Below are 15,029 nucleotides of genomic sequence, written 5' to 3'. Positions count from 1 at the left end.
TCTCCTCCTACTAAATTTCAGCAGGCACAATACGCTTTCCAACTCCCCTGGCCCACTGTGCTGGATTGAATCCAATATTATCTAAGTTAAACAACTCAGCCGAGAACCACGCGGGGCATATAAACCCTGTACCCCTCTCCAGCTCTCACTACGCCCAGGCTCCTCTCGCCTTTGGCCGCGTCCCAGAAGTCTTTGCAAATTCACATTTCGTTAGCAATGGTCTATACAAATCCTCAGAAGAGACATAACACAGAGCCGTCAACGACACAGCGCTGGTGTGCTGCACAGAGTCACAGCAGCCGAGGGGGGGATCAAACAATATACAATACACTTATTTGTCATGTCGGGTTTATGAGCAGAATCAAACAGCTCCTTGTGCTCCTTAATTGGAGTTGGGTGGAGTGAAACGCTGGTGCCCAGAGTGAAACAGCGGGATGGCGTGTACCCAAGCCCACATAACGTACAGTAAATATAAACACATGCTCTACCCTGAACCATGTGGCAGGGCTGAAAGAGTTCCCTTGTGCTCTGACTGATGACTAAAAACTTCTTCCTTCCTGACGCCCTGAAAACACATGGATCGCAGAGGATTCATGCAGGCCGCCGCGGTGTGGAAGGATTGGTGAGCGAGTCGAGCTCCGACCTGATAAGTGGCTGCAGTGGAGGAGGAAGGGGGGGGGGGGAGGGGGGGATTATACATTTGGTACTTAGAGCACAACATCAGCTGGATGCAAGACAGCTCTAACAGCAATACAGTAATAATAATGTTAAAACCCTTTTTTAAAGTGCACTCTTCAAAATACGAGTTGCAAGGGGCTTCAACAAAAGCAGCAGAATAAAGTGAACGGGCCTTATGCTCATCAAGTTAAAAAGAAAAATAGCTTTTGATGTAGTGCCGAGGACAGTGTGTCATACAGGAAGTTGGACAGAATCCTTGTTTGGCCAAAATTAGGGAAAACAGGCAGACACAGATTAAATAATTTAGAGATCTAAATGGTATCTAAATTCAAGTTGAATTAAAATAAGGAAGAGCAAGGGGCATTTTCAAAGGGTTGACCTGTGGCCTTCTCACTGTAAACAATAGGGCATGGAGCGAGAAGGCCTGAACCACCCAGAGAGGGGGGCGTGGTCAGACACAGCTCATTTACATTTAAAGCTACAGACACAGAAACAGCCTGTTCTGAGCAGGGCTGAAATAGATGTGTTTATAGGCATGATCAAATACAGGATCAGAGTGGATTTAGAACAAGAAACTTCACACAGGGAGCTCTGAGACTTACTTAAACTGGTTGAAAATGAGGAGAATATGTGACCTTTAAAAAGTCAGAGAAATAGCAGAGAGAAGCGCCATGGTAGGACTTAAAGGGTAAGCAGTGAAATCTTAAAATCTATTCTCATCCTGACTGGGAGTCAGTGTCAGGGGTTCATTTCTTGGTGTCATTTCTTTGGTACTGGTTTAAAGCCTGGCAGCTGAGCTCTGAATCAAACCCCGGAGCTTCTGAATCAGGCCTGCGATTTTAACGAATCATACACTGTAATTTGTGAAAACATAAACCTCACTGTTTATGTGGTTGTAATTGATTTGTTTATGAAAACAGCCATTGTTCTCAGAAGTGTCAGAGGCAGCCAAACCCACTGGACGGCTTCGAGGGGAAGTCATTGAGCTGTGAATGCAAAGAAACCCTCCGATGCCCCCTGACCACCCCTCCATCCAAACCAATCCAAACCAATCCAAACCAAACGACTGCTTCAAGCTAGTAAAGAGCTGGCCCTGTGTTTGTGTTATAAACAGCCGTGTTGCCTCTGTTGTTACTTTGCCATCATCTAGCTCTCGTGGGCTTTAAGGAGGATGGTTTTCTGTCATTTCTGCAGGTAATGCCAGGCACCATCTGGCAGCCTTGCAGTCTGATAATCCTCTCACAGTTCAATTTCAGGTCCTCTTATTTCTGCAGCTGCTCTGGCCAAGAACAATTAGGCCGAAATTATTGGACGGAGAGCTCTTTTTTTTTTTTTAAAGTTATTTTAAGGTCCAACCTCTAAGAGATGGACAGGTGAGGAAGATGGGTCAACAAAAAGGCGCTACCTCTTAGCTGAGGAGTTTGATGGATCGGGGAAATAGTTATTCCCAGGGAAACTGAGTGCAGCAGAGCGGGCAGCTGTCCAGTGCAGCAGGCCAGATGTGAAAGTGCTCTCTTCACCAGAGGGTTTTTTTTTTTTTTTTCCCCCTGCAAGGATTTCCTCCAAGATCTCCACTCAAATTAAGTTATTATCAATCATGGTGGGGAAACACTGAGGAGAAAACCACACTTTAAAAAAAAAACCATTGAATCAAAGTAAGAAAAACTAAGTGACCATGAATTGGGCTGGACAGAACTGGATTTTGATTGGCTGTGTGGGTGTGCATTATTTTCAGATATCTACAAGAAACTTAGCAGACGCTTTTATCCAAAGCCACGTACATCAGCGAGTAAGAACAACACAAGCAAGGCGTGCAAACAACCAGCTTTGAGTCTGATTGGACACACAGGTGCTGACAGGAAGTGACCAGAGGCAAAACACAACAACGACAGCTGTTCTCGAGAGGTCTAATCAGCAACTAAAACGTCCTAAATCATGTCATCATCATCATCATTAAACTCATCAACGTCAACATCATCAATATCATTAAGGTCGTATATAGGTTTTCATGAAAGAGCTGGGTGTTCAGCTTGCTCTTTAAGGTGCAGATCGGGTGGAGTTTGGCAGTTCGTTCCACCACCGGGGAACGACAGAGGGGAAGAGTCTAGTTAGAGAATTTTCCCTGAACTTCTTCAGAAAAACACGACAACATTGGGCAAGTTGATCACAAAAAATATAAAGCTATAAACAAGTTGACTCTCTGAGATACATATTTATGGTTTGAAGAAAACATTAATCAGATTTGTATCATTCCTAGTTTCCTCTCTGGGTTTGATTTTTGAGCCTCACTCTTTCATTAGTGTTTGTATTCTGGCATTTTTTCACAAGACAAAAACAAGATCTGAGAGGGGGGAAAAAAGCAGAACACAACCACAACCTGAGGTGAATACGGACAGCAGGGCTTAATTTCCTAAATGGAGTGACTGTGACTTATCAGAGACGGCATCTTCTCTGCAGGCTGAGGCGCGTGAAAGCAAGGTGAGATTGAGTCAGGTTTAGATTACAGGCTGATGTCTGCAGCGCCAAGGACATACAGAAATCTCTCACGGCAGATTGGCTGTAACCAGGAGTGACAACTCAACTGATGCTATCTGTCTTATTTTTTTTTTACTGCAGGCAAGAGGACACATGTTCTGTAGTTACTGTTTTCAGATGTTGTGCTGTGACTGAGGAACAGGTGACAGAGGGTGTCTCTGAGGGGAACAAGGGATTTCCTTTTGAATGAGTCATGGCTAGCAACCAACAACACAAAAACATGAATATGAAACTGAGCCTGCACACAAACAAAGCAGCAACTCCATAGGCCTGAGTAGTGAAGCTGTTACTGCAACAAAACAAAAAAGCTGCAGTTCCTTAAATGTCCACTTGAGGCTGGCTCCAAAAGTGAGTCAAACCCCACAGAGCCCCATATTAAAAGGCCCAACTTTACAGCAGATTTAAACATGTTGGCCTGGTAAAAAATGAACTGTCATAGTTTCTGTTTCTCATTTCTATTTCCATGATTACTGTACAGAGCTACATTTCAATATGAATCAAATGTAGTGGGTGCTGCTGCAGGAGTAAACTCAGTTAATAGAGACAGCTTGTTTATGTTTGTTGAACCGTTTGGGGATTTTTCATGGAATGATCGGACAAGTAATTTGTCCCAGAAATCTTTGCTTCAGCTTTTTGAAATCTAGTAGTTACATGTCAGCACTAATTAGCAGGTATTGGTGTCTGCACTAACCCGGCTTGTTAGCTTTTTTTAGTTTTTTTTTCATGCAGTGATATATCCGGGGCGGCTTGTGCATATACATAGTGTCAGTGTCAGAGTCTTCTCCCATTGCTTTCTGAAGAGATGTTATGAAGCCCCTCGATGGCGGTTGCTATATTAGAGATGCTAATTGAGCCTTTAGCCTCCTCACAAGCAACTACAAAAAGCCTCGAACTGTCAGTCAAATCAGCCACGCCCTTAATCATGCTTAGCCAGCTTCAAGTGGACACTCGAGGAACTGCAGTGTTCTGAACTTCTGCATGGGCTTCATTCATTCAACACCAGAGGTCGCCTCTTGTGTCGTAAAAGTCTTCAATTTAGAGATTAAAAAACTTCAGTCAGCAAGTAGCCAAAAAGAATCTCATTGATTCGATAGCTAACAAATTAGCCACAGACTGTCTAACTTCAATAACGTTGTGTTTGCCGAGCCCCTCTCTGCTCTCCACAACCTTATAGTCCAAATGTGGTGACCTCTGACCCTAGAAAAACCAAAATGCTGGTGGCCAAATGACGAACTTGAGGCTTTATAAACACAATCAACAAACCATATAGTGACGCAACAGTTTATACAATCTATGAGATACAATCCCAAACGGGTTTAAACAGACATTCTTAATCCACACATTCTTGATGCACACAGACAGGAACACACACACACACACACACACACACACACAAATTCTGTGTGTCCCCAGAATCTCATTTGTCAGCAGAGAGGGAACATCATTTAGACCATCAGACACCAAAACAGAAACAGAAACAATTTAGTGTGTGTTGGCAGCCTTGAAAGCCAGAGTGACCCTTCCAGCTTGTAATGACAGAGGAAACTCTTACACACACGCACACACACACACACACACACGCACACACACGTAAGTACAGCATACAACCAAGCACACAACATGTCGGTGCCCACATGTTCTCTAACCGCAGCTTTATAAACGTTATTTTGTAAGAGCTTTATTGGAAAATTTGCAGGAAAATTGTCCATCGGTAAAAATTTTAATGCCTAAGATCTTTATGGCAACTAAATCCACCACTCTGGATTTATGAGCCGGATCGTTAAAAGTGTTTCTCAGGGCTCTGCGCTGGCACGAGTAAATAAGAATATTACATTTCCAATTCTTGAGTGTGAAAGCAGAGATGAGTTGAATGTTTTTTTTTTTTTTTTTAACTAAACAAGTTCTAAGCTGTTTCGCATCTCAGCTTTATTAAACTCCGTCTGATTCCACCAACGAGGTAATTTCACCCCTGACATTAATGGTGTTTCTCCTTGTATCTATACCCATCTATTTATACAGAGGGATCCTCTGGGAGCCCACAGTTTGCAGAGCTAATGAGCAGAGAGCTGGTGGCACAGAGGCAGCTTGGATGGAGAGGTGGAAGGATGGAGGGAGGGCAGTGTTGTGGAAGCCTGGCTTCAGGGTGTTTCCATGCTAGGATTGCCCAGGAATCTGATGCTGGTGCCAGACGCGGGGAAACCCTCATCAAAGCAAGGGAGCACTCCCATCAGCGGGCCGTCCAGTGATGCACATGGCCCTAAAGACGGCTGGATTCAGGGCCGTGTGCAGACGCTGTACACGCGCTCAGTTCTTTATTGTTACAAAACAAACTGCCCGCTTGTCGAGTTCAAAAGACCAGTTCAGACGCAGCGCGGCTGTGGATCAGTAGTTAAGTCGGTCGTCTCTCAAATGGTAGGTCGGGGGTTCGATACCAAGCTCCTGCAGCCACATGGCGAAGTGGCAAGAAGATGCACTGAAGCCCTGCTGCTGCATCAGCGGTGTGTAAATGTTTATGAATGGGATAAGTTAGGATTGATGGACACTTTCCTCAGCAGCCTCTGCCGTCAGTGTGTGAATGGTGGCATGGATACACACACTTTTCTGTGTGTGTGTGTGTGTGTGTGTGTGTGTGTGTGTGTGTGTGTGTCATGCCTCATTATGACATGTAGTGTAAATAGCGCTTTAAGTAGTCAGAAGACTAGAGGAGCACTTTACAAGCTCAAGTCCATTCACCACATTAAAAAGGCAGATTGAATTAAGAGATAAAACTACATCATTTGAGATGTAATGAAGCATTTGCAGTTAGAAAAAATAAAATCTACCCTGAGAGGAAAGATGAATATGTTTTACTCAATATGGCAGCCATTTATAGACTACTATAACAAAAACAACCCCACGAAAAAATAATAATTTAGTAAAATCCAGAGCACTTGACATCCTCCAAGTTGTATTATTATTACTATTTAAATCTCTTTTTATTCTTTATTTTTTTTAATCTTATTATTTTGGTATGATATTTGTTTTTACGTCTTATCTTTTTATTTATTTATTATCATTGAGTTTTTTGTGTTGGTGTCTCAGATTGTTTTTTTTAATCTGTATTTGAAAAAAGAAAAAACCCCAATAAAGAGAAGTCTAAAAAAAGAAAAAAGATAAAACTACATCATTTGAACTTTTATTCTTGACCTTGGAAAGAGGCTCTTTGACAAAATGTGACCTTGAGAAAAAAATAACACTTGTTTAAGCTTTCTCATGTTTTTCTTTGCATCTCATGGTCTTGTTCAGCAGAGTTCAAATAACATTAAAAAGTAAAAAATTCTAATATTTCGAATGAACTAACTCCTAAACCTGACTCCTTCAGTTTTGATGTAATAATGCAAAAATGTGACTCTTTGACCTTGCCTGTTTTGTTTTTGTTTTGTTTTTTTGCATGCATTCCTGTACTATTTTTGTTTCTCATGTGTAAGTCTGTGCTTTTTTTTGTGCTGTATAACACGTAAAAATTCAATAAAAACTGAGTTAAAAAGTAAAAAATTCAAATATTTCAGGGGCGCCTGTGGCCTAGTGGCAAGTACCGGTTCCCCATGTACAGAAGTTGTACTCCTCCAATGCCTTTTGCACGTTTTATAACTCAATATCTCTATTTAAAAAACAAAACTTTTAAATAATTGGTACCCACGTGTGTAGATTTCCTGGATTGTCATTTAGCTGTTTATTTGATGGATAAAAATGTCTGAATTAATTTTGTTGTGCTCGTGTTTCCTGTAACCATGCAGCAGAGTCAGAAACCCTTTAAAGGTGACGTTACTCTAAAATGTGATTTTTTATTTATCTTGAAGTTCATTTAAAGTCTCAGAAAAAGTTACTTACAGCCATCTTTACAATATTTTAAATAAATACCAATCCAACTGAAAACTGGAATATTAGCTAGCTTAGCATAAACTTCCCTGATAACCTCAATTCCAGCTAGTCAGTTTATTCAGGTAGCTTCAATGTTGACACAAGCCAACGTGCATAAATGAATTCTTCTTTTTGTAACCTTTGCTCCGTCTTTGCTTGTGTTTGAGAAGACGTTTCTCTTCTTCTGTGTTCTGAGGTTCAATCTAACCTTGATATCACAAATGCAGCTCTGACTTTAAGAAGTGTAACATGACTCAGACACTAATCAGCCGTCCTCTCAGGAAGAGATCAGGCTTAATCAGAGAGGTTGTTATGAGGGGAACAAGGCCTCCGCTCCATTCAATCACTTCTTGTTTTGATAAACAATCTCACTGAACTATTGTACCGTCCTGGAGGAGGAAGAGAGGGAGAGGGGGGGGGGTGTTTTCTGCCTGTGTGACCGGGGCAGCCTTGAATTCTTCCTTTCACAGGTGGAACAATGAGGCTTCCCTCTCTTTTCAGTGAGTCACCGTGGCGATAGGATCAAACGTGTTTACGTTGCTCAGGTCTGAACCCCGAACCGGAGCTCACGTTGCTCTACTCAAGCTAATCAAGGAAATTGCAGTTTGTAAACCTCCTCGTATCAACATCTGGGAGCAGTCGCCTCTCCCTCCAAACCAAACCCCGGCTTAAAGTCAGAAAAAGAGAAACAAATACTGAGGATGGCACACACACACACACACACACACACAAGTGCATGAATCCAAACCACGTGCACAGCCACCCACGCACACACACACACACACACACACACACACACACACATCTTGCATTTGTGCTCCATTCCTCTGCTGAACAGGCAATGGAAACTTCTGCAAATGTAAATCTGCTGGGTTAAAAATACAGCGCATTAATGTGCTCCACATGTGGCGCTCTGGCAGGACAGAGGATATTTTGACGGCGGGGGGAGACGAGTAAGAGAGGGAGGGAGGGAGACCTGGGGTTTCTCCAACAAATGGAGAGGGAGACACACACACACACACACACACACACACACACACACACAGCTGAACCGAGACGACACAGCACTTAATCCAGACGTCCTTCTTTTTTCTTTTTTTTTTTCTTTTTACCTTGAGCTTTCTCCACAAACACCACCTTGGAGTCGTGCTGGAAGTTGTGTCCGTTGAGGAGCATCCTCTCCCCCCCGGGGGCGGGACACGTCTCCGAACTCTGCTTATCCACCAGCGGCAGCTCCTGGGCCGATCTCTGGGCTGTGGGAGGGGGGGGGGAGAAAGAAAACCGGCCTCATCGTTCTGCTAATACACACCCACTCCCCATGCAGACCTGAGCATCCAGACAGAGGCTGAATCACTACCTAGACAGCTTTCCCAGAGCGTCAAAACCTCAACGTCTTAAAGTTTGAATCAAGCCTCCTGCTTTCCAGTGAGCAGGGAGAGGCTCTGTGTTTTGTTTATTTGTGTTTTCCTTAAATTATGGCGAACCATTTCCATCAAATCTTCTTTTGAAAGAGTATCCTTCTTCTCCTCGGCTTCATAACTCATCCCTCTTTTACTTTTTGGCTTTGTCTTCTCATTCCTTGCTTGCTCTCAGTTTTTCTGAAATGATACTCAACTTGCCATGAAGTGTTTGCAAACCTTTTTCCACCTAAATGTAACTCTGACGGCTCAGTTCTCTTCTGAAGAGTTAACTGTAATTTCATTGTGACTGACCCAAAGACATCAATGAAGGTTCAGTGAAAGCTGAATAGTTTTCCCATGTGAGGATAAATCTTTTTGCAATCCGACGCTCCTTGCTTTCTGATTTTGATAAAACTTGAATTCTCTGTCTTTGGAAAGCATCGCTCTTTCCCACATCTCTCCGTTTTCTCTCCTTCTGTCTGTTTGTCGTTCTGCCTCGCTCACACACTAAGTGAATTTTGGTTTAAAAAAAACAAAAAAACAATTGCTTTGTGGCAGTCGTTCAGAAACTAACAATGGTCTATTTCAAGAGGTTGAGCTCATGGTTTAACTACTGTCTTTCATTTACCTCATAAGACTTAATCTCTATGGCAGCTCTCGGTGCCAGAACCACACAGAGTGGTCGATCTGTTGAGTTCATCCCGCTCCAGTGAGAGGTCAACTCCAGTGCAGAGCAAAGAGTCAATCCAGTTTATTGAGCGCGACCTGCGTAGCCCTCACACAGATACAAACTGTCGTGTTCAAATGTGGTGCACAATCACAGCCATCACTTCTGCAGTGGCTTTTATCACACGGAACGGTTACGACTTTTATTGGTTATTCTCTTTCTATTTTAATGAAGCCATTGACTGTTGAAAAATCACAAATTCAAACTGTTTCCTGAAACCCTAAAATATTTCATCCTTAATTATTGAGTGTCGTCTTTTTTTTGACGACCTGATTTATTCTGTTTTCTTAACTTTTTTTGTCCATGATTATTTTAAATAAACTCTCCTTATTGCGTCTTTGCCTCTGAGTTATGAATTAAACTCAAGAGATCACCAAAATGATTGAGATTCATCCAAATGTGAACACTAAAAGCTGTAGTAAATTCAATATCCATCCAATGAACGGCTGAGATCTTGCATTGGAGTTGGGTTGTCATGACACCAGGTCAAGATAGGGTGAAGTCTCAGGCAAATATTGTCTAATTTATTTTCTTTAAATACCAAAAATGCAGGTGAACTCCTGCACACTGTCTGACTTTCACAATTATGTTGGCAACGTTTTGTTACCAATATCATATTTGTGCAATTTAGATAGTTTTGATTCTATTTCACTCATGGCAGCATTTTGTTAAAAATACATGTGCGTCAGTTTTTTCAAAGCTTCAGTACTTTTGAATTCTCTCCATCATTACATAGTATCAAAAAGTATTGAAGTGAACCTCTCACAGACCATGTTGGTAGTCTAGAAGTTGAATTATCTTCTCATTTAAAACACTTTTTAATAGGCATTAGGATACTGAGGAGTTGGGCTTCATATTTTTTTAACTTAAAAATGAAGAAGAAAGGAACTCACAGCACTCTATGGGGTTTGATGCAGCCTGCAGAGAGACCGTCCTCCCCGTGGGCTGGTTGATGTGAACTCTGAAAACCATCCGCACGCGCGTGTTCTTGCGTCCGATGTCCGTCTCCCCCTTTCTCAGCTCGATGTCGGAATTACGCAGCTTCAGGATCCCTGCACAGTCGATCCTGTGTTTGATGAGACACAAGATGAAGAGTTTTCCCACAGTCTGTCTGTCGACACACGGCGGCTCATCGTCTACATTAAAGACACATGTTCGTTCACAGTTAATCAGGCTGTGACTTAAAAAAACGCGCCGCAGCCAAATCTAAAGTGATGTTCACTCTGGGATTTTTTTTTTTCAGCTCGATCCTGCAGGAGGTTGCAGGCATGTCAACAGCAGATTAACACCATCAACCCCAAAGGAGCTTTTTACATCTCAGTGCATCTACTCCTGGGTAAAATTCAAAACTCTTTAGAAACAAATGGTTGGGAACATTCATCACATCTTTGTTATTCTCCACAAGAGATTAGTCCTGACATTCTGTTCACCTTCTATAAATCTCACAACAAGAATCGGCTGTTTCTTTGTGAAAGTCTTCCTCCGACACTTAATAAAAGCCCCCTTCCCCTCGTCCCCGGTCCCGGTCCCCCCCCCCCCCCCCCCCCCGTCCGTTTGGTCTGCACTGCATGTATCTTATTTTTTCATACTAAAATATCTTGAGCCACTCCAAACTGTCTCTGGCATTTCCATGTGCGTGCTTCTTGATGCCGCATTCCTCAAAGTCTAGTTAAAGTCAACTTTTACACACATCTGAACACTCCCTAACATTCTTCTCGCGCAGACACCGGTGGTCTGCTGCACTGGCGGAGCAATCAGGTGTCGATGCTGAAGACCCCAGCTGTTCAGCTCCTCGCCTACACTGACAGGCTGAGTGCAGAACCGCACACTGTGGCGTCCCCTCTGTGCCTGAGGAACACTTTAACAGGGGAAAAAACCACAATTCTCAATACTCTCATGGTGGCCATTTTGCTCTGATGGCGCGCTCAAGGTTGGAAGCTCAATTACTTTTATGTAATATTTAGCTACTTTACAAATCATATGCGTAGGTAACTTTAACAGGTTTTCAACCGAAGAATTCTCAATGGGTTAGCAAAAGAAGAGACAATTATGAGGGCAACTATGGAGGGACGTCAGGATATATTTAAGGTTTAAATATCAGCAGCTTTAGATGGGACAACAGCAAAAGTTAGCATTCAATACGTTCTAGCTAGCTAAGAATTAATGCCTTTCCTGGTGTTTTTTATAACTCTATCAAACGGTGATGTTGTCATTCAACCACTTCAAAGATAATCTTCAGAAGTGACATGATACAAAGGGAAAGGAATGGATATTTAGTTAGCGTTGCCAACAGTCTGGTGACACGCCTCCTGTCCCTCAAAATGGACGTAACTTCTCTGTAATAGACGAAGACGGCACTTTCCAGATCAGATCAGACGCAGCCAGTCGCCCATCATGCACTGACCACGTCCGCCAACTGGCATCCAATCACAGCCACTGAATTCTTAGCTTGAATGCTAGCATTAGCTGTCAAAAAGGAGCTAACAGGACATCTAAAATATGGTTTAAACTTGTAATGTGGCCAAATGTCCCTCCAGATTTTAACTCTCTGTTGTCTTTTTCGCTTGCAGATCAATCTGGGAGTAACAAAAGATCCACGTCTAAAAATAAAACAGGGAAAAAATGAAAAAGCAGCACGACCTGCTTCATACAAATACTGTTAGCAATCACTTCTTACATAACATTATTTATCCCTGAAGTGACTTCATACAAAGATAAAGGCATGAGGTAAGGGTAAAATAAGCAAAGGACGGAGTTGGATGCTAATGTTAGCTGTCAAATGATAGCTTTAAACTTTAGCCAGATGTCCCTCTTGATTGTCTCGATGTATCGTCTTTTGGGTTTGCTGAGCAGTCTAGAAGTGACAGAACGCTTGGTCCAAGTCCATACGTTTATATAATTTACAATGTGAAAAACAAGTACGAGTACAACTTTGAGTACAACATCAAAGCCACATTTAAGCATCCTAAATGGAAAACGGCCAGATTGTGAAAAAAACTGAATACTGGGAAGCAGGGCAGAATTATTTCTGATTTAATTTATTAAGAGTTAATTGGAGTCATACCAAGTTGCGACCAACGCCTTTTGTGGCTTCATATCAGCTGAAGACATCTAAAGCTGATGTTGATTGATGGTGTAATTTTAAAGTGCCCCCCCTTAACCATCACGATTTCAGAAATATAAGAAGGCTTGTATTCTATACCACATAATAAAACTTCTATATGTCACACTGTAGTACATGTCAAAACCAATGAATCTCCCATAAATCCCTCGCCGACACTGTAAGTACTCTGAGGCATGTCCTGCGTGAGAGAAGAGAAACCATATCCCGAGGTGAAGTCGTTGTGTAAGTGGAGCCTATGTGTTACATCCATTAAATCGCAGAGAAAGTGCTGAGGTTAGCAGACTGCCACCGCCTGCAGCTCAGACAGAAAGCCCAGATCCCTGTTAGCAGCCCTGAGCTTCCCTGGTAATCTGATCTCGGAGGCTTATAAAATGGGAAAGCCACCCCGTCTGCGAACAGAGGGCAACACTTTTACAACCATAACACTGAAAACACACAAACTCACAAATACACACATAGCACCTTACATCAGAGCAAAACTTCCTTTTTCCAGACTGGAAGCAGTTTTTCACATGTTTTTATGCGGTTTCACAAATACAAGATGAAGATTATTTCCTCCTTTAGAGGATGGGGAGGATACCTCAGTTCCAAAACTCCTTGAAGTTTAAGAGATGGAGATTTACAAAAGACAAAACATCATCGCATCTGTGCAGGCATAGTGGGGTTTTCTTGTCTTGGATAGGTCCTGACTAACTCAGAAGTCAACTTGGACCGGTCTAAGATGATATATTTGACTTGTCACTCATAACTTTACCCTGATTTACTCTTTTTTTTTATGTACTAAGGCCTGAAGCAAACTTGTTTCAACTTTATGTGGTGTTGTCTCCAGCATACTTTGAGACTTAACTTGTCTTATGAACAGACATGGACTTGTTTCAAATGACTCGACAGTTGATAAAGACCTGTTTCAAAATATTTAAGACAGGACTTAGACTTTACTTAAAGGCTTTATATGTGATTTTTCACACTTAAATGTAATAGAAATCAAGTATATCCTCTGAAAATAACTCTGTGAGTCATGACTGTCTACAATGGGTGTAACACCCGAGTCCCACTGTCTGTGATGTTTTCAGAGTTTTCAGAGTCCTATCTTCAGTTTGTTTACATCGCCCGGACGGCCGGCTGACTCCTCCCCTCGTGTATAAAAGTTGTTTAATTGAGGGACTAGAGAAAAGAAGAATAACATACTGTACTCACTGCTTAACTGTGTTTCTAGATCACGCTCATTTCAGGTAAATTTACATGCAGTGTGAAGATACGAGCATAATAAAGATCGCTAGCATTAGCATGCTAACACAACAATGCACCGCAAGTTGTTTTGGTTTCATGCTGGTGCTCAAGGGCGACATCTGCTGGATCATAAAAATTTATAAAGCCTTTAAAATACTTTAAAAGAAAAAAACTCAAAATGGCTAAAAATGTTTCACTTTTCAATCAATTTTGCCAATTTCAGTCTTCTTTAAGGACAAGTCATTTCAGTCTTTTAAGACAAGTCTATTTCAGTTCTTAAACAAATCCCGACTTGATGTTGAGGACAAGCTCTATATTATGATCTGATTTTCTCCAGAAGATTTAAAAATATCTGAGACACAGGATATTTTTTGAACTTATTAAGCCTTGTTTTAACCATAGACTCTATAAAAAACGGCAGAATCGGCTCCCAAGTAAAGCCAAAACATTTGCCCCCCCCCCCTCACTGACTGGCTGAAGTATAGGTCCTAAACCCCGCCTCCTCCATGTTAACAGATGGGACATGAGTCAAACTAGAAAACCAAAATACACGTCAAATAAACATTTATCAAAAATGGATTCAGTCACGTTAGTAGTTTTGGTTTCTAACATCCTGATTGACAGGTCTCCTGACAAATGCAGCGTCTATGTGTGTTTTGGTTGGCCGAATGGGTCATACATGAATTCTGCGGCTTCACCAGCTGATCTCTCGTGTGCAGACTCTGGCTCCAAATGAGATTACCAATGCAACACGTTAATCCCAATTGCGGAGGTATTTGGCTTCATTTTTGTGAGGGGAGGAGGTGGAGACTTGTCGTCCATCTTTATACACGATCAGCGGCTTTAACCCACTGAATAAATGTTCAGATATTTAAAACTTCAAACATCGTCAAACCCCTCTGGATGGTTACAGACGCTGATACTCACATGGCCCTCATGTTGTTCTCAGGCAGCAGTGGGATCTCCAGGATCTTGGTGTTGGTGTGCAGGGCCTCGTGGCTCGGGGTGGACACAGTCTTCCCGGTGATACGGTGGACCTGGTAGAAGGCGTGGGGCCTCAGCAGCCGGTCGTCCGCTGTGCCGATGAACAGCTGCAGGGTGAGAGGCTCGCTCTCCATGTAGCCGTGGAGCTGAGAAAGGCGAAGGAAATAAAGACACAGATGTGGTTAAGCATCCATATCTTTAAAACGAGGCATCAGCTTGCATGCTGTTAGAAAAAAGGCCTTGCAGAGGTCAGGCTTTCAGCAGGGAGGTTTTCAAACAAAGTACCCATTTAGGATCTTGTAATCACCCGTTTCATCTTCTTAAATTTACAACCAGTGGCCTGTTTTTACTTCCTCCATCAGCTCATGTCAGGCCTGCCGACATGTTGATCCCACAGTAGCTGAATCTCAGGGGCAGCCGCTGCCAGAGAGCAGTAAAACCACCTACAGCG

The 15,029-nt window shown here is 42.4% G+C and overlaps 2 protein-coding genes and 1 long non-coding RNA gene across 4 annotated transcripts in view; 1 reads left to right on the top strand and 2 right to left on the bottom strand.

The window, feature by feature from the left end:
- LOC132990650 (uncharacterized) overlaps positions 1–15,029 on the top strand; it is a 270,244-nt gene that overhangs the window by 51,789 nt on the left and 203,426 nt on the right. The gene's annotated exons all lie outside the window — the stretch shown is intronic.
- Positions 1–15,029, bottom strand: part of LOC132990656 (uncharacterized) — a 316,893-nt gene that overhangs the window by 290,232 nt on the left and 11,632 nt on the right. The gene's annotated exons all lie outside the window — the stretch shown is intronic.
- nfatc1 (nuclear factor of activated T cells 1) overlaps positions 1–15,029 on the bottom strand; it is a 52,522-nt gene that overhangs the window by 28,351 nt on the left and 9,142 nt on the right. Inside the window, exons 4-6 of the mRNA XM_061058998.1 lie at positions 14,522–14,724; positions 10,134–10,306; positions 8,226–8,366 (exon numbers count right to left, since the gene is read on the bottom strand). Of these exons, the coding sequence (XP_060914981.1) occupies positions 8,226–8,366; positions 10,134–10,306; positions 14,522–14,724 (517 nt within the window). The remainder of the gene's footprint in view (positions 1–8,225; positions 8,367–10,133; positions 10,307–14,521; positions 14,725–15,029) is intronic.

The sequence above is a fragment of the Labrus mixtus genome, chromosome 16 (genome assembly GCF_963584025.1).
Source record: "Labrus mixtus chromosome 16, fLabMix1.1, whole genome shotgun sequence".
Lineage (NCBI taxonomy): Eukaryota > Metazoa > Chordata > Actinopteri > Labriformes > Labridae > Labrus > Labrus mixtus.
This window is presented reverse-complemented; position numbering and strand designations above follow the sequence as displayed.